Consider the following 26,859-nt stretch of genomic DNA (forward strand, 5'->3'; position numbering starts at 1 on the left):
TTGAAATTACTCCGAACCATCCCTTTAATGCAATTCTTATCAATGGGAACATAACATCATATCAATGGGAAACAGAAGGAAAAAATATATGCTGCTATAATTAAATTTTCCAAACCTTGTCTTCTTGGTTCTGGTCTAGGGTAAGCCTTTCACATCTAAAAAGACAGATTAAAAGTCAAAGTGTTTTGAAAGAAGATTTATATGAAAGAGAGAGCTGTATGTAATGTAAACCATTTTGCAAATGCCCATCAACAACTTAGACTGAATAAGACCAATCACCAAAGGCATGTCAGCAATACAAAAAACCTGAATAAGTAAACTGGTTGGCACAAATTGTGACCCACTCTTAGATTATTTTTTGCTATTTACATAAGGTATCTGTCACAGAGACTAATTTATCAGTGATACCTGTTTCAGTGATATCTGGACATATTGTAGGAACATTTTATGCATAAAATTTAAAATATAATATGTTATTGCTTACAGCACCTTTAATGACAAAGGCTGCGTTTACACTTGGCATTAACATGCAATCACTGTGATCCGATCAAGCAGGTCGGATCATTAGCCAATCATGACATGGTTCGTTTACATTTGTTTACATTAAGCCTCTGTATCTGGATAACCGATCGGATTTCTGTTTCCTGCATAATATTTAAATTAGGTCTGTGGCACGACACCAGTTTAAGAGTAAAGATGATACCAATTAAACTATGTACCAATTGCTTTCACTCACTCACTTTACTTTCCTGTGCAATCTCCAGCCTTAGATCAAATAAAAAAAAATTAACAAAGGAATACTTCCAGAGTTGATCATACAAAAATAACTGGGTTGATCATGTTAAACAAGTCACATTCAACATTTAAAACATTAAAAAAGTCCGATTATTCCTCTGCAAAGCATGCGTGCAGCTCTTTATTAAGATCTCATGACTGACTGTGTGTCTATGGCCCTGTCCCAAATGGAACCCTAAGCACTCGCGGTCTTCCTCTGAGTCCGCACTTTCCCGACGTAACGCCGCTTTGAATGTCGGGAAGAAGTCTGCTGTGGAGTCCGCATCAGCGCGGGCTCGGCAAAAGTGCGCATCAAGGGCGCAAATCGACCGCAGAGGGGGCGCTCGCGAGCACCCTTCTGAGATCTAAAAATGACAAATGGGACACACTGCGGTCTCACGGACTTAACGGACACGCGCACGCGGCAGCCATTGTAAGTCCACAAGACCGAAAGTGCACATGAAGTGTGCCATTTGGGACAGGGCCGATGAGTGTGGCCCAATCCCAAATGGCACACTTCATGTGCACTTTCGGTCTTGTGGACTTACAATGGCTGCCGCGTGCGCGTGTCCGTTAAGTCCGTGAGACCGCAGTGTGTCCCATTTGTCATTTTTAGATCTCAGAAGGGTGCTCGCGAGCGCCCCCTCTGCGGTCGATTTGCGCCCTTGATGCGCACTTTTGCCGAGCCCGCGCTGATGCGGACTCCACAGCAGACTTCTTCCCGACATTCAAAGCGGCGTTACGTCGCGAAAGTGCGGACTCAGAGGAAGACCGCGAGTGCTTAGGGTTCCATTTGGGACAGGGCATTTGTCTGCACCATTCTGTCTAGGTCTTAACTACTTCCCAGAATCCCTCTTGTCTTCACACCTGAACTCACTCCCTCATTACACACCTGTTCATCATCATCATCATCATCCGTGTCACCTGTCCTCACCTCGTTAGTGTTCATTTGTAGGCCTATCTGTATAGTTTCCCTCTGGTCAGTCCTTGTCGGTTCTCGTCAATGTTACGTAGTGTTAATGTTACCTGACTTTTAACACTGACTTTAGTGTTAAACACTTTAACCCTGCCTGCCTGCCTGCCTGCGAATGCAGACACAATGGCTGGATTGCGTTTACATTACACTGAGATCCGATAACAATGCGTCCTCGACTACCTCCGAACCTGGGGGCTGTTCCATAAACCAAGATTAGAGTATAAGCCAGGCTTATTTCGGTTAGTCAGGCTTATTTTTGGTAGATTCGGTTTCATAAATCAAACTTAAAAAAGTTCAAACTCAGTGACCCTGGCAACTTATGCTGGGAAACTAGCCTGGTCCAGGGCAGGCTAACTGTCAGGCTAAGCCTCAGTTGTTACACAGATCAACACTGACCTACAAGAACACAATGATATTACCACTGACAGTCTCTAATACCATTATTGGACTTTATAAATACACAGTATACAGAAAATCAACTTAAATAAGGCTACAATATAGACAATATATTATAGACACATATATAAGGCGTTTTAAAGTTGTCCGTTTAGGACATGCCATTTTTGTAATAAAGACATTTTAATTAAGGAGTGCCTCGGTTATCAGAGAATTCTTTCTCTACACTGTCTCTTATATATATATATATATATATATATATATATATATATATATATATATATATATATATATATATATATATATATATATATATATATATATATATAATGTACTTTATTATGTCTTTCAATTCAAACACATTTAACACAATTATACAAATGGACAGTTCCTTTAAAGACATCATATTTCCCCCCAATAAATATTCCTTATTTTTCCTTCTACTTTTTTTTCTTTTGTGATAATACCAACACATACATATAAATAAAACAATAAATACATATTAATAAAAATATAACATTCACATATATCAAACTCTTATAATGAATGACACATAATTCCTAATAGTTATTCAAGTAATATTATTTAAATATCAAATATTCAATATTAAATAAGTAAATAAATAAAATAACAAATAACTAGAAATAAAAGGGAAGGTTACATAAAAATGTAGTTAATGTAGGCCAATATATATTCCTTTATTTTATGGAATATTTTTTGATTTTAGAGTTGCACATATCTTTTCAAAATGTATACATTTGTTCTTAATTTAATGTTATCCTCTCCATAATGTACTTTAGAAACTAAATCTAACCACTCATTTAAAACTGGGGATTCTTGCTTTCTCAAAAAAATTATTGCATAAAAAGCTGTAATTCTCAGCATTCTAAATAAGTATATATCATCTTTATAAAGTAGCATAGGTCCTATACCCAAAACTATATTTTGTATCTTTATATATTTAGTTTCTTTAAAAAAATCTTCCCTGAGTTAGGCTACTTCTGTTCAATTTCTTTTTTTTTAATTAGAAGTATAAAATATATGAGTGTAATGAGCTAGAAGTTCACTGCAACGTATCCAACATCCTAAAGAGAAATTATTATAATTAGAAGATATTTCTAGTGTTATAAAATATCGCATATTAATTTTCCAAGCAAAATGTATATTTTAGTCAGAATTATTGCGCTCCTATTTGGCGCGCATGCGCGCAGCAGCGCTCGTTCAATATGAAGATTAGCAGCAAAATGGATACATTTGCACGACTTTCTAACATTTACAGATGGAGAATATAACTGTAAAATTTAATGTTTGCACTGAGGGGGGGGGAAACATGTCACAAACGCATTAAACAGCACAAAATATACGCTGTTTGATGGTGGATCGATTTGATCCATGCACGATCGACCTCTAGGGCTGCTTCAGAAACGCGTGCACACGCAATTATCTAGACTAGATAAACCTGGATCAAATAAGTGAGATTGCGTGAACTTCAATTACCTTTTATGGAACCACTTTAGCCCCAACTTATTTGTTAGGCTCATTCAAGTCCCGTTTTGGAGTTTAATCCCCGCTTTTCTAAGCTTCATTTATGGAACAGCCCCCTGGACACGCTGATCGGATAACATTCCAATCAGAAGTGCGTTTACACTTGTCTTTTCAATGTGTATGTGGACAACATCCGCATATAGGTTGCATGTTAATGCCAAGTGTAAACGCAGCCAAAGAGATTCTAAGTCTGACCTTATATAGGCTGATGGATTGATATCATCTGTCTTTGTACAGATAAAGTTGATTCTTTTGCATTCTCCTCCTGGTCCCAGTTCTTCAGTGCAGTGCTTTAAAATCCCCCAGGGGTCTTTGTCAGTGGTTGCTCGCTTGATATCACTTACAATCCACACAGAAGAGCATTCTGTTAGTTTCTACAGGATTTGAAACAGTGAGTTAGATGACATGCTGCCATTAGTAGCATAATGTATAATTGTGTGTTTATATAATGTATACTTGGTATATATATTTTTTATTTTAAAGTGTGGTAATATATTTACAGATTTCCACAGATCATTTCTAGTCTTATTGCAGTCTCCCGTCCCAGGGATATCAACAAGCACAATGTGTTCCAGGAGTTCGTGACAACCTGGAATCTTGATTGTCACACTCTTTACAAGTGGCCAGTACCAGCCACCAGGACTGGACTGACTGTGAAGTATGTAACATGCAACATCATTGGAAAATTCTGTGACCTGTTGAGAAAATAAGTAATGTTAACTTCACTGACAAACACATTCAAAATGCATTATTATTGTTATTATTAGTAGTAGTATTATTGTTGTTGTTGTTTGTTACAGTTGTTATGTTGTTGTTGTTGTTGTTGTTGTTTTATGAAACATTACAATTTTAGATATAATTAGTGTCCTAGAAACTTACATCACTTTTTGAGATTGTTTTTGGGTTCTCACTGGTGGACAAAAATGTTTCAATCTCAGCAAATTTGGCATCTTTCTTGAGCTCTTCTAATGTTTTCTTATCTGCATCAGCTCCATACAGTGCAGTGATCTTTTCTTCAGCAGCTGTGATCAAGTCATCATTCTGGTCCTCCTCACAGTCCTCACTCCTCGCCTCTGATAAAACTGTGAAAAGATCTTTGAGCTCTTCCTCCCACTCCTGCAGAGGTACAATAGAGAAAATAAGGCGTTATGTTCTTCCCTCAGTCTGATTTATTTGCATAATTATTAAAAAATTGCATTAAATGGTAAGATAAATGAAGAAACCTCTTTAGAGAAGAGTTCAATCTCTGCTGTGTATTTGGAGTCAGTCAGATTGGCTTCCACCTGAGTAACAACGGCTGTACAGGCACCATAACAACCAGATGGCAGTAGATCCTTTTCCCCCAGTACTACACTTAATAGGGAGCTCTTCCCTTCACCTGTTTTTCCAAAAATCCCAATGGTTGCTTTCTTCCTGATGACATTATTCATTTTATTTATCTTTGACATGATGTCTCTGTGCATAATGACTGTGTGGACTAAGTTATCAGTGACTCTTTTCATGATTTGCTTTGCCTTCAACATGATCTTCATATCTGCACAATGAAGAAGAGAATCACAATGGGGATTATTTAAAGCACACATTAAATAAAGAAAATGTGGGCAGACCTTAGTTACTCTAGTAGTGCCAGATTAAGGGTTGACAGATTCAGATTTTACTTGCCTGTCAGCGGTGACTCTCTGCTCGAGTCAGACAATTCATGATCACGCTTTCTTTTAGTACCTGTGAGAGAATTAATTATACTCATTATATTTCCTATATTATCACTGACTGTAAAGCAAACACACAATCACATTTTTTTGAGAAATTTTCATACCTCGTCGACGTCTAGCCATTGTGAGATAGATGGAAAGTCCTGGAGGGGAAAAAACACTCGGATCAAGCACATGGTCTACATAATTTTTTTACCAACCTATTACCCCACTGTTAACATGCTGCTTTTTATTTCAGAAACATTATTTAGCCTTCATCTATTATTCATAGATTGTATCCAGTTATACTGCAGAGATTCTTTATTCAACTTACAGCTAAAAGGGAGACCTGTGATGACTCTAAAATGTTTTGCTTCAACATTGTTTCATTATCAAACATTATACATTTTTTAGCTTACATTTATTTATTTTATTACACCGTTAACTTAATCCTAAATCAGATTTTTAATTTTAATTTTAATAGACATTAGGTTTTCAAATTTTAGCCAAATTTAAGAACTATAATAATTTGAGGAAAAGTGTTGTATTTTTCAGGATAATGCCTGTGGAACAAGAGCAAGACATTGCTGTCCATTCAGCTATCAAGTTGAGCTCTGACTTTAAGGCCTGGTTTCACAGACAGGGCTTAGATTAAGCCAGGATTAGGCCTTAGTTTAATTAGGACAATTAAGTAATTTTTTATAAATGTACATTTCATATTGTACTAAATTTATTGTGTGTGTGTGTGTGTGTGTTCTATTTGCATTCTGTTTGCGTTATATTTGCATTCTATTTGCATTCTATTTGCCTTCTATTTGCCCTTTAGGCCAAATGGAGATGAAAAACTAAAGACTATGCTTCAAAGACAAAGGTAAATGATTCAGGTCTGTTTAGTCAATGAACTGAGATGAAATGTGCCATTTCAGTTTGTTTTGTCTATTTGCAACTCCAGATTTTCCTTTTGTTTTAGTGTGTAGAAATAATACATTTAATTTAAACTTGATTGAATGTTTTCTATACGTGTTCACATTTTTTTTAATTACTTCATCAAACTTCAGGTCATATGTGCTGCATCCCCCCTGGGTGTTTTCAACCTCAAACATAAGTACGTCTAGAACTCTCAATTCCTTGCCCCTTTTTGTCAGACTCAAAAAGACATGCTGTATAATATCCTCTCTCTAGACTATTATCTCAGGGCTAACTTATTCTGGTCACTATCGTACCTCCCTATGCCTACGGTCCAGATAATAACCATGCCTACCCGGGTGGGGTGAGTTATTCTCACATTCAGTGGACCAAATTCGGTCCTGCTATGCACCCTCACGGCCCACTCTATGGTGACTGGTCGGTATACCCTGGTACCACCAGAAGCTGAGATAAAACTCACCCTGCAATAAAGCAATAAAATGCACCCTGCAGAAGATCTCAAAGAAAGAGCACAGGACATTGTCTTGTCCAAAATTGTCTCCTTCCTTATCTCTGCATCCCCCTCTCCCTCCTCCCTTCCTTTCCCCCTGATTCAAGTCAAGTCACTAAAAGTTCACTGAGAATGTCTACATATCACATATGATGTATCTTTTGAATCTATTGTTTTTCCCTTCCATGTTTGCATGGTATCATTTTAAATGTCTCAGTGCGATTGGTGAAATGGTCTTAGGCCATTTCCACACTAATACGTTTTCATTTGAACGTATATTTTGGCCTTCCGTCCACACTGCGTTTTAAGTCAATGAAAACGTTTCTTTTGGAATACGCTCTCCAAAGCGGATAAATTTGTAAACACCGTTTTCGCGTTGTAGTGTGGACTGTGAAGCCGGAGGTATTTGAAAACGATGACTTAAGTTTAGTCATGTGATCCATGTTGTACCAATAGATATTCATGTTTACCGGTATTGTGCCTGTTATGTGCTATTCACTTTTACACTGTTGCTAAAATATCTTACTTTGCTCACTCTTCATATCACAGTCCAAAGATGACAGAAAATGTACTCACATTTGCTGTCCTGAGGCAATACAGGAGAGCAGTTGCGTTTTAGACCAAACATATGGTGACTGAGTGTGAGCTGGACGCATCAGTAAATGGTGAGATACTTTGCTAAATAAAATTATCCTGTTAGAAGAATTGACCGATAACTTTATTATTTATTTTTCCATCTGTATCATCTCAGTGAGCTTTTGTGAGGTTTCACGCATGCGCAGTAAGGTGAATTTAAAAGTTTCTCATCCACACTGAAACGTCGGAAAACGCCTGAAAACGCTAGTGTGGACAGAGAGCGTTTTTAAACGAAAATGCCATTTACAAATGTATCTGGATTAATGTAGACGTAGCCTTAATTTCATTGCAGTCATTGGTATTATGAGAAAGATTGAATACTTAGGTGAATCCTGTTCTCCTCTTTGGGTGGTGTCTTTTCAAGATATCTGATAATTCTCTCCTCTCCACCGAAACCAGGTGTTACCCTCTGGGGTACATGAATTGACCCTAAACAACTAAAAAAAAAACAAGAGCCTTTTGTTCTGGTGGGTATATAAGTGGCAGAGCAGTCTTTGGGAACCTATAACCAGAAAACCCCCATGCAATGCTGTGTCAGGGTTTTCCCGTCGGAACACACTCACACACCATTGTGTTTTTTTTAGGAATGCATTTCTTACTCTTAGAGTCATCTTTGAGCAATTGATGTTATGTATTTCTTATTTTCTGAATTGGCTTTTAATCATTTACCTGTGTAATTGGCATGATACATTTTTACCTGGCAAATAAAATGTTATATTTGATTTATTCTGCATTATTCTGTAATCATTTTTCTAGTATGGATTAATGTGTAGTCTGGTGTTTCAGCAAATCTCTTCCAGGATAGATCACACTGGAGGCACTAATGAATGGAGCATGGAGCACATCATTAAGGAGACCTTCTGATTTCTGTCTATCACTGACTTACGTTGCATCTTGCTACTATTAAAAATTACACCTTTTGTTATGAGTCAGCATTGAGCGGCATCTTAAAGGACCCATGACATGGGGTTATTTTATTATTTTATAATGTTTCCTGGGTTGCCCTTATAATGTTAGTATGTTTTTTAGATCAAAAATAGTCATAATTTAGAAATAAAAGGCATTTTTCCTAGCCTGATTTTAGCCTCCAATTTGAACGCTCTGTTTGAAGGGGCGTGTCTGCTGTGGGATTCAGTGTAACCGTGGCCACTGCTGTGATTGGCTGACATGCTTGCATATGCAATAGCTACATATTACACTTGAAACTCTCTCGAATACTTTTACTACAGCTATTATACATTTTTACTATTACAGCTATCGAGATTAACGAATCGTGATAAGTTTTTAAAGTATTTAGATCTATTCCCATCACATAAAATGTTGCTGTGATGAGCAAGCAGATGACGCAGTTTCTGCACTCTCTCTAAGGTTTCACCAATGCAAACACGATGATGTACATACAGTAAGAGCTTCGTTGTGCAGTGTAACGTGCCGTGCGTCATTGATTTCATAACGAGTTGTCCAGATAAACTCGCGCTGTGTGGAAAGATTGTTCTTTGGCTGCTTTCTGTATATAATTTGTTCACAATTTAAATAAGATTATTTTCATCCTACTAAAAGAAACGATGTGAAGTTGATATTTTAGTCACGGGCACTGATGCATAAACAGTATTGAACGATTATTTTGAGAGATCACCTGTCTGAACTTGAACAGCTAGGCTACACATCAGAAATTGTTGCTTGGTAGCTCGATCGATTTATTTTCAGACGTTCATCGAGGCCAGCTCTGTATTGGCCCAAGTTGAGGAAACGGTGAAATGTTTGGACCATACAAAACTTTGGGAAGTTGTGTCGGCGCATTTCCAGAGAAAAGTCTTTCTTCAGAGGCTCGGATGAAGGAACTAAAAAATACTTTTGTGTTCATTTGTACATCCGAACACTGATCAACTGTCATGCTTCGCTCGTTTGCAAGCCATGATATCTCGAGGAAAAACTCAAAAACTTAGCTCATTTTCTCATGGGCGTGTGAAATTCTCTGGGCGGGCAAAGCAGAGAAAGGGGAGGTTACCTTGAAAGCTCAGACAGGCTGATCTTGAATCTCCTCCGTATGACGTATGACGGAGGAGATAGATCAGCCTGTCTGAGCTTTCATTTTCTCAAAGGCAGAGGAAGATAGCCAAAGCTCGGTTTACACCGATTTAAATTTCTAGCCACTGGGGGACCAGTGGAAGGGGAACTCATATTAATGTTAAAAAACCTCGGAAAGTGAAAATGTCATGATATCTTTAAGGGTAAAATAGATAGCACTGCATCCTCTGACTATTTCAGAACTGAATAGTTTTTCACTATAGTTTGTGATCGTGAGTGTACATTCACGACGCCGGGTCATTTAATGAACGAATAATTGAAAGTATGGGATACCCAGAATAATCAAAGATCTAAATCAATATTTATGATTATTTTTTAATAAGAAACACAATCTAAATTTGTATTATCATTTGAAATTGGAGTCAGATTAAGCGTAGAGCTAAAGTAATATTAAAACCAAATTCTAAATATAGCTGCGAGCAGCGATTACGGGCCCAAGCCGGTGGCACCGCAACCCCGGTGCCTTTAGTTACCTAAAGGCACCGGAGTGGCGGTGCCACCGGCTTTGGCCCTTCATCGCTGCTCGCAGCTATATTTATATATATATATATATATATATATATATATATATATATATATATATATATATATATAAACAAGCCGGTGGCACCGCCACCCTGGTGCCTTTAGGGTTACTGTGCATGACGGGCAATAACTTAACCCCGCTTTGACTGTTGAGAAGATGTGTACTGTAGAGCTTGCATTGGTGTGGGCTCTGCAAAAGTGTGCATTGAGGGCACATATCATATGCGTGAGCAACCTTCTGAAACCTAAAATGAAAAATGAGACACCCTACGGTCTCATGGACTTAATGGACACATGAAATAAGTACACAAGATTGAAAGTTAAATCAAGTGTGCCAAGACAGAATATTACTTGCCTGATCTGATTAGAAAAAAGTTTGTGTGTGTGTATGTGTGTGTGTGTGTGTGAAACGTGATTGAACAATGTAGACATTAAAACATACTCCGTCCTTTTGTTCATACAGGACATTATTCAAACTGCAAAGTGTTTACTTATATTTGTGTACAATCGCAATAAAACACAACATTGTGCTTTTGTCAAACTGTAAACTACAACTGTCACCCAACCAAAATCTCTTTTTTATTTTATACAAAAATAAATAGTCTATCATTCAGATGAGAATAAAGTTAGTTCAAATTTTAAGGAAAACTCTGAAATATAGCACATTCATTTAAAATTCATTCAGGTTCAATTACCAAACATACAAATCTTAATGTAATTTAAAGCAAACAATACATTTAAAATATATGGGTTGTATGCCTATTTTTTTTATATAAAAAGATATATATCCAAAAAGACAAGGCCTAAACTTTAACAAGGGTTAAACAATCACTGTAACAGACACAATCATACACACACACACACACACACACACACACACAGACACAGACACAGACACAGACACACACAAGTCAAATCACTTACATTTTAGATGCAATATTGACTTTTTTCTGTTTCAGCAGCGAAAATAGTTAAACAAAGATCACAGCAGAACCATCGAGCATCTCACAGCAACGCGTTCTCATTACTGAATGATTCAGCATTTTGAACGAATCGGTTGACTCAAAGATTCAATGACCAATCCATAATCTGTCTCATTCATGAATGACTCAGCCGTTCGAACGAATCGTTCGAACAAATGAATCAATGACTCGCTCATTAAGACGGTCGCCTGGCGACACCTAATGACGGTTTAGTGATATGTTTAAAAGTATCATTCTTTCAAACGATTGTTAATTAACTCATATTTGAAACATAAGCTATATATATATATATACACACACATATATATATATACACAAAAATAAAATAAAAACACATTTGAAGCGTGTTTGCTTACTAAATTGTGAGCGGAACGAAAGTTGCAGCAAATATCAGCAATAAATTTCATTAATCACGAGAGTGAAGTGCTGACTGAAAAGATGATGACGGAATAGGCTATTTTATGTAAAAGCGCCTATTTAAGCGAATCTGTCATTGTACTCTTTTGTTGTTGTGTTTTCCGTGAAAAATAATAGACTATTGAACTCACAATTCAAGCAATTGGCCCCCGATATTGCACTAATTTTAAAGTGACACTAAAAAGTATGCGGCTGCAGTGGCATTCATTACAGTGCGCATCCATGGCGACGAGCGAGCAAAACAGAGCGAACGTTTTTTCATTTCTACTTCCATAGAAATTCATTCGAGCGCACTGCGAGCGCCACCACTATAAATGTCCTTACTTTACTTTCACTTTTAACTTAGCGATATAAAAGCCCCCGGTGTTACACGTCAAATAACCGGTGAGAAAAAATTCTCGGAGTCACATAGCAGCTACCTATATTTAAATACAACAGGCCTACCTGATTTTGAACACAAGAGGGCAGTATAGCCCTATGTATTATTTGATATATTTATTTTTTAACTGAATAGTGCATCCTGGCTGTTTTTAAACTTGTACATTATTCTTAAATTGAAAACAAGAATAAAATGGGTTTAGTTCTGATATTTGTATAATTTTATCTAGAAATAAATGGTGTATAATTACATTTTTAGAAGATATGAAGCTTTTAGTGTTTTTTTTTTTTTTTTACATGACTTTAATCCCTCGCCATAGCAAAACAATTAGAGATATTCAATAGATATTCACAATTATGCTTCTTTAATGTATTTTCATCATGTTGAAAAAGTTTGGTGGGAATAAAATAAACCACTTAAGAGGAGTGATGCATATTTTGTCATTTAAAAAAAAATACAAAAATTGTTATGCGAAAAGACAAGGACTTAGAGATTTATTTATCCTTTAATGCAGGAAAAATCATACAGCCAGCCACACACACACACACACACACATAAACACAGACACCAACCCTCCCTCCCTCCCCTCCCCTCTGCTCCCCTCCCCACACAGACACACACACAAACAGAATGGCAGGGGGACAAGAAATCCATTCAAACTACAATATCTGACTTTCTGTTGCTCTGAGCTAATGACTTTAAATTAGAAAGTCGATTGGCTTGATGAGAACAATATGCGTGGCAAGTTTTGTAACTGTAGGTAAAACGAGCAAAGTTATAACACACTTTATGTGTCCTTTTTTAGTCATAAAATTAATTTCCTCGCCACGGCCAAACCGTTCGAGATATCAAAAATCCCTCCGGAATTTAGCATCATCAATGTCTTGACGTCATGCTGACCGAGTTTGCTTGAAATCCGATCAATTCCCAAGGAGAATTAAATAGAATTTCAGGGGTATGCGTTTCCAAACAAACCATGATAGCCGGCTTCCTGTTGGGATGTCGTAAAACTTAGAGCACGAAAGTTGTTTAACCCAATGAGATCTATAAGTGTACCGAGTTTCATATTATTACATGCAAGTGTCTTTGATTTATGGACAAGTGTTCGAATCCCAGTCCAGGGGGCGCTGTCGGTCCGCCCTGCCACGCCCGGGTACCAGCTTCAGTCCGGCCCTGATGGCCACGGGTTCTGACCCGTGTGCAAAGTTTCAAGAGTTTTAGAGGATGTTAAGGGCCCCAAAAGCCCCCGAAACCTTGATCAACAATAATTAAAAGCTTTGTCACTCAAACAGACACATCCCCCTCCCCCCACAGACACAGAGGTATGCAGAGAGAGGGACAGAGATTACTCCAAAACATCCCATTCAAACCAAAATATCTGACTTCCTGTTGTTCGGAACCAAAAACTGTAAATTAGAAAGTTGTCCGGCTTGATCTGAACAATATGCCTACCGAGTTTTAAGATTGCAGGTAAAACTATGAAACTAACCCTCTCACTTTTGTCAAAAGGTGGCGCTACTGAGTCCCTGCACCACGCCCGTTCCTGAAACTTTGCACATGTCTACTGGCTAATATATGTGACATGTCTGTCGAGTTTCATGCAATTTCAAGCATGCTAAGAGTCTCAAAAGCATCAAAAAAGAATTTTAAAGTTTGATGTGTTGCCACGGCAACAGTATCAAAGATATCAAGAATCCATTCACAGGTCTACATCTGGCGTATGTTTACATTATACAGATGAAGTTTGAAGCAAATTGGGTTAAAATAAGAGGGTGATTTCGAAGCATTTTGAAAGTGACACACTTCCTGCTGCCAGTTGGTGGCGCTATAACTTTGACTCACAATAGTCACATCCATGTGATCGGCCTCTTACAGCGAACACACTGGTGAAGTTTCATCAAGATCAGTTAATGTATGCAGAAGTTATAACACACTTCCTGTTTCACGTTTCTCGCCATAATTTCGTTTCCCCGCCACGGCCAAACCGTTCGAGATATCAAAAATCCCCTCGCAATTTTTCATCCTCAATGTCTTGACTTCATGCTGACCGAGTTTCGAGGCATTTCTTTGAATTCTCTAGGAGAAGTACTTTAAATTCCATTGCATGCGTTTTACAAACAACCCTAAATAGCCGACTTCCTGTTGGGCTGGGGTAAAAAGTAAGAGCATGAAGTATATATGAACCGATGAGATCTATATGTGTACCGAGTTTCATATTCTTACATACAAGCGTGTTTGATTTATGGACCAAGTTTTCGGACCCCGTTCCAGGGGGCGCTGTCGAGCCCCCCTGCCACGCCCGGGTACCATCTTCACCCCGACCCTGATGGCCGCGGGTTCTGACCCGCGTGCAAAGTTTCAAGAGTTTTCGTGCACGTTAAGAGCCCCAAAAGTGCCCGAATAGTCGTAAGAAAAATAAAAGAGGAGAAAAAAAAAAAAAAAAATATAGCTGCGAGCAGCGATTACGGGCCCAAGCCGGTGGCACCGCAACCCGGGTTCCTTTAGTTACCTAAAGGCACCGGGGTGGCGGTGCCGCCGGCTTTGGCCCTTCATCGCTGCTCGCAGCTATATTTATATATATATATATATATATATATATATATATAAATTATATATATATATAAAAAAAAAAAAATATATATATATATATATATATCACTTGCCTTACCGGATTAGAACAATGAAAACAATAAAAAAATAACTAGGGAATCACTAAACCGAGAGAATTAATCTGTTTTGATGATACACTCAAAATATTACACAAGCAATTCTTTAAATTTAATGATATTCAGAACAGAACAAGAATAAAAAAAAACTATAATTAAGAAATAACCGAAATAATTGAAAGCGAAAGTGAAAGTAGGTGGTGTTTGGCTCACGTAACTCTCTCATTAGAATCAAACTGTTTCAACATTTGCGATGTATTTGGATGCTAAACTATTCTTCATTATGGGCTTTGTACTTCACTCAGGTTTCAATATGTGTGTGTGTGTGTGTGTGTGTGTGTGTGTGTGTGTGTGTGTGTGTGTGTGTGTGTGTCTGTGTGTCTGTGTGTGTGTGTGGGTGAGGTGCGGGTGCGGGTGCGGGTGCGATTGAACTGTTACACATAAAAACATACTCCGTCATTTTGTTCATAGAGGACATCATTCAAACTGCAAAGTGTTTACTTATATTTGTGTACACTCGCAATAAAACACAACAAAGTGCTTTTGTCAAACTATAAACTCTTGTCAAACTGTAACCTACAACTGTCACCCAACTAAAATCACACGCACACACTGTCTAAAAGCAAAAAATATTTATCCAACCCCATTTAAAACAGTCTGTGGGAGCCATCTTTTGGACATTCACCATATCGCATTGATTTTCATTTATTGTCCTCAGAGCCCTAATCTGTTTATTTTTCAATTACACATTCTACATTGATTAAAAAAGAAAATTCTAATGTGTTTTTATTTTATACAGGAATAAGTTATTTATAATTCAGATGAGAATAAAGTTAGTGTTAGTTCAAATTTTAAGGAAAACAAATATATTGATCTGAAATATAGCACATTCATCTCAGGTTAAATTACCAAACATACAATCTTAATTTAATTTAAAGCAAAGGATACATTTAAAATATATGGGTTGTATGCATATTTTGGAATTTAAAAAAAAGATATATATCCAAAAAGACAAGGCCTTAAACTTGAACAAGGGTTAAACTCTTGTCGCTGTAAGAGACACAATGATTCAGCATTTTGAACGAATCGATTGACTCAAAGATTCAATGACCAATCCATAAACATGTATTGTCTCATTCATGAATGACTCAGTCGTTCGAACGAATCATTTGAACGAATGAATCAATGACTCACTCATTAAGACGGTCGCCTGGCGACACCTAATGACGGTTTAGTGTTATGTTTAAAAGTATCATTCTTTCCAACTCATATTTAAAACAATCTCACATTATTTAATGCATTGTTATTTTTCAGTGTAAACGATTTAATTTGATCACCCCTACCTAGAGTAACAGCCATATAGTGTCTTATTATTCTAAATAATTGAATTTATTGATCAAATTTACAAATTAAAAATGAAAGATGAAGCATACATTTAATAAGACTAGACTAGGGGTGCCCAGCAGATATTACAATTGGCAGATTTAAATATACCATGGCCCCCCACCGTCAATTTGGTGTGTGTATAATAAAATCATTTAGTCACTACAATTAAAACTTGAACGTATTTGCTTACTAAATTGTGAGCAGAACGAAAGTTGCAGCAAAGATCAGCAACAGGAGTCAAAATTCATTAATCACGAGAGTGAAGAGCTGACTGGAAAAATTATGACGGAATATTTTGTGTAAAAGCGCCTATATAAGCGAATCTGTCATTTACTCTTTTGTTGTTGTCTTTTCCCTGAAAACCGGAAGCAATCGGTCCCCGATATGGCGCTAATTTTAGTGACACTAAAAAGTATGCGGCTGCACTGGAATTCATAACGGTGCGCGTCCATGGCGACGAGCGAGCAAAACAGAGCGAATGTTTTTTCATTTCTACTTCCATAGAAATTCATTCGAGCGCACTGTGAGCGCCACCACTATAAATGTCCGTGCGGACGTCCTTACTTTACTTTCACTTTTAACTTAGCGATTTAACACGTTTTACACGTCAAATAACCGGTGAGAAAATATTCTCGGAGTCACATAGGCTACCTAATATATTTAAATACAATAGGCCTACCTGATTTTGAACACAAGAGGGCAGTATAGCCCTATGTATTATTTGATATATTTATTTTTTTAACTGAATAGTGCATCCTGGCTGTTTTTAAACTTGTACATTACTCTTAAATTGAAAACAAGAATAAAATGGGTTTAGTTGTGATATTTGTATAATTTTATCTAGAAATAAATGGTGTATAATTAAATTTTTAGAAGATATGAGGCTTTTAGTGTTTATTTTTTTTTTACATGATTTTAATCCCTCGCCATAGCAAAACAATTAGAGATATTCAATAGATATTCACAATTATGCTTCTTTAATGTATTTTCATCATGTTGAAAAAGTTTGGTGGGAATAAAATAAACCACTTAAGAGGAGTGGGTAAAAATGTAGAGCCTGGTTTTGCAAAACATCCACATTAAGACAAAAATAGCCCACTTCCTGTTGGGCTGGCTTAAAGTTGTTTGGCCCGATGAGATCTATATACCGAGTTTCATAATATTACATGCAAGTGTGTTTGATTTATGGACCAAATTTTCTGACGAAGTTTATGGACCAAGTTAATTTAATTAATAAACTAATTATATAAAACTATTTTCAATGCACTACAATTCAACTGGTTATATGCCTTTACTTATTAATACAACTTATTTAAAAAATACAAGGCGTAAGACATTTATTTTCTTTTTTAATGCAGGCCAAACAACACAGCAGTCAAATGGTTAATCTAGCCCCCCTCCCCCTCCCCACACTCACAGACACACACACACACAGAGACGTAGGCTCAGAGAGAGAGAGAGACATAAAATGACAATTTTCAAACCAAAATATCTGACTTCCTGTTGGTTGGAGCTATTGAGTGTAAATTAGAAACTTGTCTGGCTGGAGGAGAACAATACACATACCGATTTTTATTACTGTAGATAAAATTAATCCCCCCACTTTTGACAAAAGGTGGCGCTACTGAGCCCTCAACACGCCCGTTTCTGAAACTTTGCACATGTCTACTGGCTAATAAATGAGATGTGTCTGTCGAGTTTCATGCAATTTTAAGCAATTTCAGGCATGCTAAGAGTCTCAAAAGCATAAAAAAAGAATATTAAAGTTTGATGCGTTGCCACGACAACAGTATCTAAGATATCAAGAATCCATTCACAGGTCTACATCTGCCGTGTGTTTACATTATAGTAGTGAAGTTTGAAGCAAATCGGGTAAAAATAAGAGGGTGATTTCAAAGCATTTAGGAAGTGACACACTTCCTTCTGCCAGTTGGTGGCGCTATAACTTTGACTCACAATAGTCACATCCATGTGATCGGGCTCTTACAACGAACACACTGGTGAAGTTTCATCAAGATCAGTTAATGTATGCAGTAGTTATGACACACTTCCTGTTTCACGTTTCTCGCCATAATTTTGTTTCCTCGCCACGGCCAAACCGTTCGAGATATCAAAAATCCCCTCGCAAACTTTCATCCTCAATGTCTTGACTTCATGCTGACCGAGTTTCGTGCCGTTTGTTTGAATTCTCTAGGAGGAGTATTTCACATTCCATTGCGTGTGTTTTACCAACAACCCTAAATAGCCGATTTCCTGTTGGGCTGGGGTAAAAAGTAAGAGTGTGAAGTATATATGAAACGAGGAGATCTACATGTGTACCGAGTTTCATATTATTACATGCAAGCGTGTTTGATTTATGGACCATGTTTTCGGACCCCGTTCCAGGGGGCGCTGTCGAGCCCCCCTGCCACGCCCGGGTACCATCTTCAGCCCGGCCCTGATGGCCGCGGGTTCTGACCAGTGTGCAAAGTTTCAGGAGTTTTTGAGCATGTTAAGGCCTCCAAAAGTGTCCAAAAGGTAGCAGAAAAATAATAAGAATAATAATAATAAAATATAGCTGCGAGCAGCGATTACGGGCCCAAGCCGGTGGCACCGCAACCCCGGTGCCTTTAGTTACCTAAAGGCACCGGGGTGGCGGTACCACCGGCTTTGGCCCTTCATCGCTGCTCGCAGCTATATTTATATATATATATATATATATATATATATAAAGCCGGTGGCACCGCCACCCTGGTGCCTTTAGGGTTATTGTGCACGACGTGCAAAAACGTAACCCTGCTTTGACTGTCGAAAAGAAGTGTGCTGTAGAGCTTGTATCAGTGTGGGCTCTGCAAAAGTGTGCATTGAGGGCACATGTCAACCACAAAGTATGCGAGAGCAACCTTCTGAAAGGTCAGGTCTACATCCAGGTCTACATCTGCCGTGTGTTTACATCATAGTAGTGAAGTTTGAAGCAATCAGCTGATTTCAAAGCTTTTTGAAAGTGACAGACTTCCTGCTGCCAGTTGGTGGCGCTATAACCGGGGTGGCGGTGCCGCCGGCTTTGGCCCTTTCATCGCTGCTCGCAGCTATATTTATATATATACACACACACACACACATATATATATATATATATATATATATATACATATATATATATTGTTTTTTTAAGAGACAAGACAGAATATTACTTGCCTGATCTGATTAGAAAAATAGTGTTTGTGTGTGTGTGTGTGTGTGTGTGTGTGTGTGTGTGTGTGTGTGTGGCGTAATTGAACAATGTAGACATAAAGACATACTCCGTCCTTTTGTTCATACAGGACATTATTCAAACTGCAAAGTGTTTACTTATATTTGTGTACACTCGCAATAAAACACAACATTGTGCTTTTGTCAAACTATAAACTCTTGTCAAACTGTAAACTACAACTGTCACCCAACCAAAATCTCTTACACACACACACACACACAGTTTAAAAGCAAAAAATATCAAACAATCCTATTTAAAAACAGTCTGTGGGAGCCATCTTTTGGACATTCATCATATCGCATTGGTTTTCATTTCTTGTCATCAAAAAGAGCCCTAATCTGTTTATTTTTTCAGTTACACATTCTACATTGATTAAAAAAGAAAAATCAAATGTGTTTTTATTTTATACAGAAATAAATAATCTATCATCCAGATGAGAATAAAGTTAGTGTTAGTTCAAATTTTAAGGAAAACAAATATATGATCTGAAATATAGCACATTCATTTAAAATTCATTCAGGTTCAATTACCAAACATACAATCTTAATGTAATTTAAAGCAAACAATACGTTTAAAATATATGGGTTGTATGACTATTTTTTAATATAAAAAGATATATATCCAAAAAGACAAGGCCTAAAGTTTAACAAGGGTTAAACTCTTATCACTGTAACAGACACAATCACACACACAATCACACACACACACACACACAAGTCAAATCACTTACATTTTACATGCAATATTGACTTTTTTTCTGTTTCAGCAGCGAAAATAGTTAAACAAAGATCACAGCAGAACCATCGCGCATCTCACAGCAACGCATTCTCATTACTGAATGATTCAGCATTTTGAACGAATCGGTTGACTCAAAGATTCAATGACCAATCAATCCATAAACATCTATCTCATTCATGAATGACTCAGTCGTTCAAACGAATGAATCAATGACTCGCTCATTAAGACGGTCGCCTGGCGACACCTAATGACGGTTTAGTGTTATGTTTAAAAGTATCATTCTTTCCAACGATTGTTAATTAACTCATATTTGAAACATAAGCTATATTTATATATATACATACATATACACACACATACACAAAAATAAAATAAAAACACATTTGAAACGTGTTTTCTTACTAAATTGTGAGCTGAACGAAAGTTGCAGCAAATATCAGCAACAGGAGTCAAATTTCATTAATCACGAGAGTGAAGAGCTGACTGAAAAGATGATGACGGAATAGGCTATTTTATGTAAAAACGCCTATTTAAGCGAATCTGTCATTGTACTCTTTTATTGTTGTGTTTTCCGTGAAAAATAATAGACTATTGAACTCAGAATTCAAGCAATCGGCCCCCGAAATTGCACTAATTTTAGTGACACTAAGAAGTATGCGGCTGCACTGGCATTCATAATGGTGCGCGTCCATGGCGACGAGCGAGCAGAACAGAGCGAACGTTTAGTTAATTTCTACTTCCATAGGAATTCATTCGAGCGCCACCATTTCAATGTCCGTGCGGACGTCCATATTATACTTTCGCTTTCAAGTTAGTGTTTTTAAACCCCCCAGCGGGAGGTTTACACAATTTGTTTACACAATCACACGTTGATTAACCGGTGGGAAAATATTCCCATAGTAACATCCCTAATATATAAATATATATAAATTCAATAGGCCTACCTGATTTTGAACACAAGAGGGCAGTATAGCACTATATATGATTTGGATTATTATTATTTTTGACTAAACAACCATTCTGGCTGTTTTTAAACTTAAAAATAATTCTTAAATTGAAAAAAAGGAATAAAATGGTTTTAGTTCTAATATTTGTATAATTTTATATAAAAATAAATGGTGTATAATTACATTTTAGAAAGATATGAGACATGCCCTGATTCTTTTTTTGACATTATTGTCCTCGATCAGAGCCCTAATCTGTTTATTTTTTCAGTTACACATTCTACATTGATTAAAAAAGAAAAATCAAATGTGTTTTTATTTTATACAGAAATAAATAATCTATCATTCAGATGAGAATAAAGTTAGTGTTAGTTCAAATTTTAAGGAAAACAAATATATGATCTGAAATATAGCACATTCATTTATAATTCATTCAGGTTCAATTACCAAACATACAAATCTCAATGTAATTTAAAGCAAACAATACATTTAAAATACATGGGTTGTATGCTATTTTTTTTTATATAAAAAGATATATATCCAAAAAGACAAGGCCTAAACTTTAACAAGGGTTAAACAATCACTGTAACAGACACAATCACACACACACACACACACACACACACACACACACACACACACACACACACGTCAAATCACTTACATTTTAGATGCAATATTGACTTTTTTTTCTGTTTCAGCAGCGAAAATAGTTAAACAAAGATCACAGCAGAACCATCGCGCATCTCACAGCAACGCGTTCTCATTACTGAATGATTCAGCATTTTGAACGAATCGGTTGACTCAAAGATTCAACGACCAATCCATAATCTGTCTCATTCATGAATGACTCAGCCGTTCGAACGAATCGTTTGAACGAATGAATCAATGACTCGCTCATTAAGACGGTCGCCTGGCGACACCTAATGACGGTTTAGTGATATTAAAAGTATCATTCTTTCCAACGATTGTTAATTAACTCATATTTGAAACATAAGCTATATATATATATATATATATATATATATATATATATATACACACATATATATACACACACATATATATACACAAAAATAAAATAAAAACACATTTGAAGCGTGTTTGCTTACTAAATTGTGAGCGGAACGAAAGTTGCAGCAAATATCAGCAACAGGAGTCAAATTTCATTAATCACGAGAGTGAAGAGCTGACTGAAAAGATGATGACGGAATAGGCTATTTTATGTAAAAGCCCCTATTTCAGCGAATCTATCCTTGTACTCTTTTGTTGTTGTGTTTTCCGTGAAAAATAATAGACTATTGAACTCACAATTCAAGCAATCGGCCCCGTTATTGCACTAATTTTAAAGTGACACTAAAAAGTATGCGGCTGCACTGGCATTCATAATGGTGCGCGTCCATGGCGACGAGCGAGCAGAACAGAGCGAACGTTTTTTAGTTCATTCCTACTTCCATAGGAATTCCCTCGAGCGCTCTGCACGTGGCCATTATCAATGTCCCGTATTTAAAAGCTCTCGGTCCTCAGTCACATACCAAATATATGTATAATGTATATATAAATATAATTTTGGACACAAGAGGGCAGTATGGCCCTATGTATAATTTTGTGTTTAAACTAAAAGAGCCCCTCCCCCCCTCCCCACACAGACACACACGAATGGCAGGGTGCATTCTCTCTGTCAGAGGGAGAGGGAGAGAAAATTCTCAGAAACATCCACATTCAAACCAAAATATCTGACTTCCTCTTGGTCTGAGCTAATGACAGTTAATTAGAAAGTTGTCCGGCTTGATCTGAACCATATGCATACCTGTGTCTGTCGAGTTTCATGCAATTTCAAGCATGCTAAGAGTCTCAAAAGCATCAAACAAGAATATTAAAGTTTGATGTGTTGCCACGGCAACAGTATCTAAGATATCAATAATCCTTTCACAGGTCTACATCTGGCGTGTGTTTACATTATACACATAAAGTTTGAAGCAAATCGGGTAAAAATAAGAGGGTGATTTCAAAGCATTTAGGAAGTGACACACTTCCTGCTGCCAGTTGGTGGCGCTATAATTTTGACTCACAATAGTCACATCCATGAGATCGGCCTCTTACAACGAACACACTGTTGAAGTTTCATCAAGATCAGTTAATGTATGCAGTAGTTATGACACACTTCCTGTTTCACGTTTCTCGCCATAATTTTGTTTCCTCGCCACGGCCAAACCGTTCGAGATATCAAAAATCCCCTCGCAAACTTTCATCCTCAATGTCTTGACTTCATGCTGACCGAGTTTCGTGCCGTTTGTTTGAATTCTCTAGGAGGAGTATTTCACATTCCATTGCGTGTGTTTTACCAACAACCCTAAATAGCCGACTTCCTGTTGGGCTGGGGTAAAAAGTAAGAGTGTGAAGTATATATGAAACGAGGAGATCTACATGTGTACCGAGTTTCATATTATTACATGCAAGCGTGTTTGATTTATGGACCATGTTTTCGGACCCCGTTCCAGGGGGCGCTGTCGAGCCCCCCTGCCACGCCCGGGTACCATCTTCAGCCCGGCCCTGATGGCCGCGGGTTCTGACATGTGTGCAAAGTTTCAGGAGTTTTTGAGCATGTTAAGGCCTCCAAAAGTGTCCAAAAGGTAGCAGAAAAATAATAAGAAGAATAATAAAATATAGCTGCGAGCAGCGATTGCGGGCCCAAGCCGGTGGCACCGCAACCCCGGTGCCTTTAGTTACCTAAAGGCACCGGGGTGGCGGTGCCGCCGGCTTTGGCCCTTCATCGCTGCTCGCAGCTATATTTATATATATATATATATATATATATATATATATATAAAAGAAGCCGGCGGCACCGCCACCCCGGTGCCTTTAGGGTTATTGTGCACGTCGTGCATAAACGTAACCCCGCTTTGACTGTCGAAAAGAAGTGTGCTGTAGAACTTGCATCAGTGTGGGCTCTGCAAAAGTGCGCATCGAGGGCACATATCAACCACAATGTATGCATGAGCAACCTTCTGAAACCTAAAATGAAAAATGAAACGCCCTACAGACGGTCTCATGGATTTAACGGACACATGAAATAAGCACACAAGAATGAAAATCTGCCGAACGGCTCTGGTAGTTTCGCTTCAGCACTGATGATGTTGTAGGAAAAGTGCACTCTAGTTGGTCTGGATTATTCAGGATTTTTTATTTTATAGAGAAATAAATTATTTATAATTCAGATGAGAATAAAGTTAGTGTTGATTAAAATGAAGGAAAACATTGATTGTATTGATCTCAAATATAGCACGTTAATTTTAAATTCATTTAGGTTCAATTACCAAACATACAATCTTAATTTAATTTAAAGCAAACCATACACTTAAAAGATATGGGTTATATGAATATTTTGGAGAGAAAAAAAAAAAGATATATATATATATATATACACACAGACACAGACAGACACACACACACAGTTTAAAAGCAAAAGATCTCTCTCTCTATCTCTCACCCTCTCTCTCCTGCGCGCACACACACACACTCCAGCATTGCAATCTTGACATCGCAGCCTGTTCATTATGCTGCGTTCACACCAAACGTGAATAGAGCGAAATTTATCGCTATTTAGACTGAATAGATGATGAAGGAATATTTTGTGTAAAAGCGCCTATTTAAGCCAATCTGTCATTATACTCTTTTGTTGAAGTGTTTTCCATGAAGAATAATAGGCTATTGAACTCACAATTCAAGCAATCGGCCCCAGAAAAGACGCTATTTTTGAAATGAAACTAACGGCTGCACGGGCATTCATAACACACACCGTTCGATCGCGCCCGCGCACCCCTCCCTCTCTCTCTCTCGTGCGCGCACACACACACACACACACACAATTCAGCGCAGCATTGCAATCTTGACATCGCAGCCTCTTCATTATGCTGCGTTCACACCAAACGCGAATAGAATCATTACACTCTTTTGATGAAGTGTTTTCCATGAAGACTAATAGGCTATTGAACTCACAATTCAAGCAATCAGCCCCAGAGGCGCCAAAGGCGCTAATTTTGAAATGAAACTAACGGCTGCACGGGCATTCATAGTGGTGCGCGTCCACGGCGATGAGCGAGCAGAAGAGCGAACGTTTTTTAGTTCATTCCTACTTCCATAGGAATTCCCTCGAGCGCTCTGCAAGCGCCACCATTATCAATGTCCATGTGGACGTCCGTATTTAAAAGCTCTCGGTCCTCAGTCACATACCAAATATGTATATAATTTTGGACACAAGAGGGCAGTATGGCCCTATGTATGAGTTGGTGTTTAAACTAAACTATCACTCGAAGAGTGATATATATATACATATATATATATATGTGTGTGTATATTTATATAAAGATACAGAGAATATTACTTGCTTTACCTGATTAGAATGCTACCTTGAAAAACAATAATTTAAATTAAATCTCACCCAAAAGAGAAATCCCCCTGCCACCTCCCCACACAGGATTGTCCTCAAACAGAGCACTAATCTGTTTATTTTTAAAGGGGTCATATAATGCCATTTTTGTACAAGCTAATATGATTCTTTAGGGTCTAAATTAAAAGTTTGTAATATACTTTAATTAAAAATTAAATATTGTAAGAAAACACTTATTTTACCTGTAGGGGTGTAACGGTACACAAAAATCACGGTTCGGTACGTACCTCGGTTTTAAAGTCACGGTTCGGTACGTTTTCGATACAGCAAAAAGTAAGAAATGCCAGAGAAATTTCCTATTTGTTAAAAGAAAAAATATTTTTTAAATAAGTGTGAGTTTTCCTACATCTTGAAACTTTCAGGTTTATAAATGGGTGTCATCTTTGAAGGATGAACAAATAATGTTTTGGTAATCACATTAAAAATAACATTTAAATATATGAAGAGTTCAGATGCAAAAGCCATTTGAAATTTTCTCCTAGAATTATCATTTTTATCAAGCTTGTATATTTAAGTTCAGTAATTTCACTTAAATGGCAATGAAGATTACCTATTAATTGTCATTTGAGTGAAATTACTGAACTTAAATATACAAGCTTCATAAAAATGATAATTCTAGAAGAAAATTTCAAATGGCTTTTGCATCTGAACTCTTCATATATTTATTTATATAATATTTGAGTTTTGAAGTGCTGGAAAAAGATGTGTGAAGTACTTGAAAGCATTTCATTTCACTATTCCAGCCAAACTGGTTACATTTAGTGTTACTATATTAAATCCATGGTGAATGTTGCTGGTCTGTGGACGTAAAGTATTACTAGTTCATTCACGGCACACTATTTCTCCTGGTGTCCACGTCAGCGCTGTTTGATCTAATAGAGATCTACGGTTAATAACGGAGAAATGTGAATGCTTCTCACTAGATCTCGCAGCGATGTCATTACTTCAGTGGCGAATTCAAATGTTTTCTTCCCTGGATCTCTCAGCGCTGTGAGCTCCAGCATATCAACAATGACCGCGCCGGTCCACGCGGACTATGATTGACAGCTAGCTCACGAGCGAGGGCGGGTCTGTGTTGAAACGCGGCTGTCAATCAACAATCGTGGGAGGGGCGTGCGAGCTTGTGACGTCACAGGCTCGAACGGCTTGATTTGAGGCAGGGGAAAACATATAAGGAGATTAAAACAAAACCACTGGATGGATTTTTATCATTATATGATGGCTGTGTACAGACACTGCCAACACACATTTGAGTACAATCAACTTGTAAAAGTGCATGTACCATTATATGACCCCTTTAAGATACACATTCTACATTGATTAAAAAATAAACATCAAATGTGTTTTTAGTCAGAGTATTATTTTATACAGAAAAAAAAATATGTGTAATTCAGATGAGAATGAGGTTAGTGTTTTAAAATTTTAAGGAAAACAAATATATTGAAATATAGCACATGAATTTTAAATTCATTCAGCTTCAATTACCAATACAATCTTACTTTTATTTAAAGCAAACTATACATTTAAAAGATGGGGGTTATATGCATATTTTGTCATTTAAAAAGAAATACAAAATTGTTATGCAAAAAGACAAGGACTTAGAGATTTCTTTATCC

At 37.3% G+C, this 26,859-nt stretch overlaps 1 protein-coding gene across 1 annotated transcript in view; it reads right to left on the reverse strand.

The window, feature by feature from the left end:
* Positions 1-26,859, reverse strand: part of LOC130102323 (nuclear GTPase SLIP-GC-like) — a 96,149-nt gene that overhangs the window by 16,892 nt on the left and 52,398 nt on the right. Inside the window, exons 7-8 of the mRNA XM_056268318.1 lie at positions 3,887-4,065; positions 116-155 (exon numbers count right to left, since the gene is read on the reverse strand). Coding sequence (XP_056124293.1) covers positions 116-155; positions 3,887-4,065 — 219 coding nt within the window. The remainder of the gene's footprint in view (positions 1-115; positions 156-3,886; positions 4,066-26,859) is intronic.

This window comes from Rhinichthys klamathensis, unplaced genomic scaffold (assembly GCF_029890125.1).
Source record: "Rhinichthys klamathensis goyatoka isolate OS25496 unplaced genomic scaffold, OSU_Roscu_1.1 h1tg000271l_1, whole genome shotgun sequence".
NCBI classification, from domain to species: domain Eukaryota; kingdom Metazoa; phylum Chordata; class Actinopteri; order Cypriniformes; family Leuciscidae; genus Rhinichthys; species Rhinichthys klamathensis.